Below are 5,280 nucleotides of genomic sequence, written 5' to 3' on the forward strand. Positions count from 1 at the left end.
TTGAAGCTAGCTAATTAATAATTTGACTCTTATAACAAAAAATGGTGGTGCAAGATCTCCATGAGCTAGATCCTTGCAATTCAAGGATTTGGTGATAATTATTAGTTTAATTTTTACCCTACATTGATAATTCCTCCCCCTTCATTCTCTTCAATTACACCCAAAATTTTTCATATGCGTATCTTCATAAGAGCATTTGTTCTATCTAGCTAGTTTGTTGATTTTGGCAACAAGTCATGAATACAGCTACATTGAATACCTCAACAAGCACCTTGGGACATGAGGCAACCACAACTAATAACACCATATGGGTGTGTGAACGCTTCACAAGGGCTGCAAGGTCAAGAGGAATATTCTTCAGTGATAACCCTTTGTCTTACACGATGCCAGTGCTTATTCTCCAAACCTCCGTTGTTGCATTGATCACCACAACCTTACAACTCCTATTAACCCCCTTTGGCCAAACTAGTTTTGTTCCCCAGATGCTGGTAATTTATTGCTTCTAATGTTTTAATATATATTAGAGAGTAAAGAAATAACATAGGTTTGATTGGATTTTTTATTTGTGTAAGATGTATGTATTCATAATTGATAATTCTTGTTTTAACCAAATTCCGAGTTTCATATTGAAAAGCGGTTTAGTTACAAAGAAATGAAAATATATTTTGTGAAGTTTAAGATTATACCTGAAAGTATTATACATGGTTGATGTGCATGCCAATACTTATAAATTGTAAATCAGTGCTCATTATAAATACCCAATTCATCTTTGAGAGATCAAAATAATAGTTTAGTGGTGTGTCCTAGGAAATGAATAACGTAAAAATAGTTTTCTGTTGTTAGCTCTTGAGTTTGTCGTTATCTCATTCGTATTAATCCATTATTGTTAACACTGCTAAAAGAAATGGATTAATAGTCGTTGAAAATGTCTCTATTTTGCTCTCCATGACGGATCAAGCTTTTATAACGAATAATTTTAGTTTTTCAAAGACCAACTAGATATATAAAATTCAGGACTAAATTATTTTAGAAATTGAATAGACCGATACTCTTTTAAACACTTATCTATATTTTTTAAGGCTACATTGTTATTTGTGATTAGTCTACTTGTATTTATTAACACATCAAAGTTCTTACATTTTATCAATTTTTTCATACACACATGCATATATAAGTCTAGTACAATTTAGTTGACCGAAAGCATGAATGCATGAATCATTATATTATATGTGTCGTCTAATATTCTAATATTCTATACTGAAACTGACAAGTAACATGATTGCTCCTCAATTGTTTTGTAACATTTTTTAGATGTATTCAGGGAGGATTAGCACTAGGACCATCCATCCTGGGACAAATCGGTGTGGTTCGAAAGTATTTGTTCCCACCAAGAACCTTCTACGTGAGCGAGACCATCGCCTTTTTCGGCAGCATGATATTCATGTTCCTCATAGGAGTCAAAATAGACCTAACCTCAATAATCACAACGGGTAAAAAAACGTGGGCAATTGCACTCTCTTGTTTCGTATTCCCCATCGTTTTCACCGCAGTAACCGCCCTCACACTCCGCGCACTATTCCTGCTCCCTCAAGAAAACCTCTACACTTCCATCTTCTACGTCTCTTTCTACTTATCAAGCTGTTCGTTCCACTCCACAGCAAGCCACCTCGCAGATCTGAAGCTCTTGAACTCTGAGCTTGGCCGTTTGGCCGTTTCTTCCTCCATGATTTCTGGAACAATCTCTGCTGTTTTGATAACTTCAGTTTTCTCACACCATGGTTTGAGGAAGGGCTCTAGGTCGTTGCAAATGGCGTCGCTATCGTTTCTTTTCTTGGTGGCTGTCATAGTTTTTGTTTGTAGGCCCATTATAATGTGGATGATAAGGCGAACCCCGGAAGGAAAGCCCATTAAGGAAGCCTACATAATTACGATTTTCGTAATGATGTTGTTGTCTGCGTTGTTTAGTGAGCTTATTGGGGGCATTTTATGACTGGGCCTATACTTTTGGGCCTTGCTGTGCCTGATGGGCCACCTTTGGGCTCAGCGTTGAGTGAGAAGCTGGATGCTTTGGTTTCGGCAGTGTTCTTGCCGTTGTATTTTCTTTTCAGTGGGGCAAGGTTTAATTCCTTTGCACTTGATGCAACGAGCTTTGCGGTTGTGCAGGTTTTGGCTATAAGTAGCTTCCTTGGGAAGATTTTTGGAGCAATGTTGCCTTCGCTTTATTGCAAGATGTCTGTCACTGATTCTCTTTCCTTAGGTCTTATCATGAGTGCACAGGGCATCACTCAAATGCTCTACTTGCAAGGTTCTATGTACCTCAAGGTAAGAATTAATCACATCATCAGCTATATTATTTGACTAATTAAGAAATGATTTATTGATTCATATTTATTTAATGAAAAATGTTAGAGAATTAATATTTTTTTACTAATATTAGCCAACATTTTGAGACCACTTTTTTTATATTATTAAATTTTGTGATATAAAATTTAGTATTTTCGATTTAGAATTGATGAAGTGTTGGCAAAAAATATAATTTTATTAGTTATTTAACATTGTTTTTATTTAGAGAAAAAAAGAGAATTAAAGTATACATTAGTGTTACTAAATTTATAGCATAAAATGACATTAATGAGATGCCTTTTATAAAAATAATAGTTAGTATTATGTAAAACAGTCTAATTTTTATATGAAAATATTTGTATATGAATAGTGACTAATTTCTAAAAGCCATCCTAAATGCGTTGCAGATTATAGATACGGAAACATATGGCAATGTGGTGATATCAATGATATGGTTAACCGGAGCAACCACACCTTTAGTGAAATTCCTATATGACCCTTCGAAGAGGTACTTAGCCATAAACCGAAGAAGAACCATTGAACATGCATCTCCAGACGTGGAACTCCTCCTCATGGCATGCCTTCACAACGAAGAAAACACACCATCCATGATCAACATTCTCGACATGTCAAATCCAACAGAACAAAGCCCCATTTGCTTCTACGTCCTTCATCTCATTCAATTAACCGGAAGAGCAACACCGCTCTTCATAGACCACCAATCCACTAGCAGCAAAACAAATTCCCTATACTCCACCCATTCTCAACACATCATCAACGCTTTCAGATCTTACGAGCAGCAAAATGTCGAGAAACTTGTCGTCAATCTCTTCTCATCCATTTCTCCTTATGAAACAATGCATGACGAGGTTTGCATGCAAGCCGCGGAGAAAAGGGTCTCTATGTTGATCGTCCCATTTCACAGGCGAGTAATAACATAAAAATTACTTTCTTTAATTTAGGTAAAAATTTAAATACAGTTGATTTATTGTAAATTTAAATAGTTAAAAATTATTAAATAATTTAATAAATTAAACTAAATTATTATCTAATTATTTTTTAACTGTCAACTTAACAAAAAAATAATTATGTATAAATTTGTATCTTTAATTTAATTTTTATAATTTTATATATATAATATTTATAATGATATATCTATTACATTTAAAATTATTTATTTATTTTGTCAATGAACTATAACTCAAATGACATAGTCTCTCCATATTCAAAGAGTTGCAGTTCAAGTCTCTTTATCGTTGGTTAAAAAAAAATTATTCAATTTATTTCAACAATAACTAATAAATACAAACTAAAAAATTTAAACTGATGTTTATTATTTTTCAAATATTTTTGTTCACAGGCAATGGAGTTCCAACGGTGTAGTAACTGAATCAGCGCATCCGATTAGGGCATTCAACCGTCAAATATTGAGAACTGCGCCTTGTTCGGTAGGAATACTGGTTGATCGTGGAACTTTGAGCAAGAGCAATTATTTAACGTCTGCTTCCTTCTATAGCGTCGGAGTCTTGTTCATAGAAGGCTCCGACGATCGCGAAGCGTTGGTTTACGCGATGCGCATGGCGGATCATCCTAATGTGAGTGTTACAGTGGTTAGGTTAATAGAGCCAAGAAGAAAAAGTAGGAACTTAATGATGAGAGATCCAGATGGGGATTTAATTCATAAGTTTAAAGTAGAGCACTGCATTCAAATCAAAAGACATGACTATAGAGAAGAAGTGGTGAGGGATAGTGTTGAGATGATTAGTGCGATTAAGTCTTTGAATGGTTGCTTTGATTTGATTATGGTGGGTAGGCGCCATGCGAATGGTGAATCTTCATCGTTGTTTAATGGAATGAATGAGTGGAATGAGTATCCTGAACTTGGTGTTGTAGGGGACATGCTTGTTTCTTCGGATTCTAGTTATGATGGTTCTGTTATGGTGGTGCAGCAACAAATGTTAGGGTTTCGTGGTGGTGGTTATCATCATCCTGATTTTCATATGGATTCCAATAATGGTCCTATGATCCATCATCCTAGGCAAGAAAGATCCCCGAATGTTGTGGAAGTGCCACGTGATACAAGGGTGTGGCCAATGGTTTAATTAACGACATTGGATATTGAAAGATTTATCAACAACATATAGATTTTAGAATTTAGACCCGTAAAACAATTTTAGAAAAGGAAATCATTCTTGTACATATGTATATATTATCAATTTAATTTTGATGTATAGATATAATTCAAGGTATTTTATGTAATTATCTAATTTTTTTTTAATGATTATTTACACATTAAATTTGACTGTTTTAATCCAGGTTAAATTTCAATTTTATTTCTATTATGTAAAACATTTTATTTTGTTTATTATTAAAGATATAATCATTTATATATGTTGTCTCCTCCCATAACGGATTCAAAAATTTTAATATGAAGGGCAAATTTTAGATAATTTTTTTTCATTCTATAAAAATAATTAACATATAATTATTAGTGTTAATTATTTAAAAAATTTATCAATATATATATATATATATATATATATATATATATAAATTTTTTTCATAATTTTATCTTTAATATTACATAAAAGAAATATAACAATATTAATAATAAATTATAAAATTATAAAATAGCAATAAGTTATAGCGTGTTTAGTTAAAAATGATCAAATATCTTATTAATTAAAATTAATTCTTTCAAAAATTTTAAAAAATTTAAAAATAAATTATAAATTATTAATTGAAAGACATAGTACCCTTATAGAATACAAGATATAAGATATTTTTATAAATTTTTTTTCTTTTCACAATGTAAATTTAAAAAAAATGAGTTTTTTTACAAGAAAAAATATCTAAAATACATAATGTAATTACTAAAATATAGCTATGTAAGTCATTATTAATATAATAATATAAATTTTAAATATAAATATAAAA

General features: G+C 32.0%; 1 protein-coding gene across 1 annotated transcript; it reads left to right on the forward strand.

Moving 5' to 3' along the window:
- The first annotated feature begins 1,237 nt into the window (after positions 1–1,237).
- LOC112762566 (cation/H(+) antiporter 15-like) lies at positions 1,238–4,445 on the forward strand. The gene is made up of 3 exons (XM_072221755.1): positions 1,238–2,322; positions 2,751–3,268; positions 3,704–4,445. Exons 1-3 carry the CDS (start codon positions 1,987–1,989, stop codon positions 4,443–4,445), a joined length of 1,596 nt encoding a protein of 531 aa, XP_072077856.1. The 5' UTR covers positions 1,238–1,986.
- Positions 4,446–5,280: the final 835 nt, after the last annotated feature.

This window comes from Arachis hypogaea, chromosome 17 (assembly GCF_003086295.3).
Source record: "Arachis hypogaea cultivar Tifrunner chromosome 17, arahy.Tifrunner.gnm2.J5K5, whole genome shotgun sequence".
Classification (NCBI taxonomy): domain Eukaryota; kingdom Viridiplantae; phylum Streptophyta; class Magnoliopsida; order Fabales; family Fabaceae; genus Arachis; species Arachis hypogaea.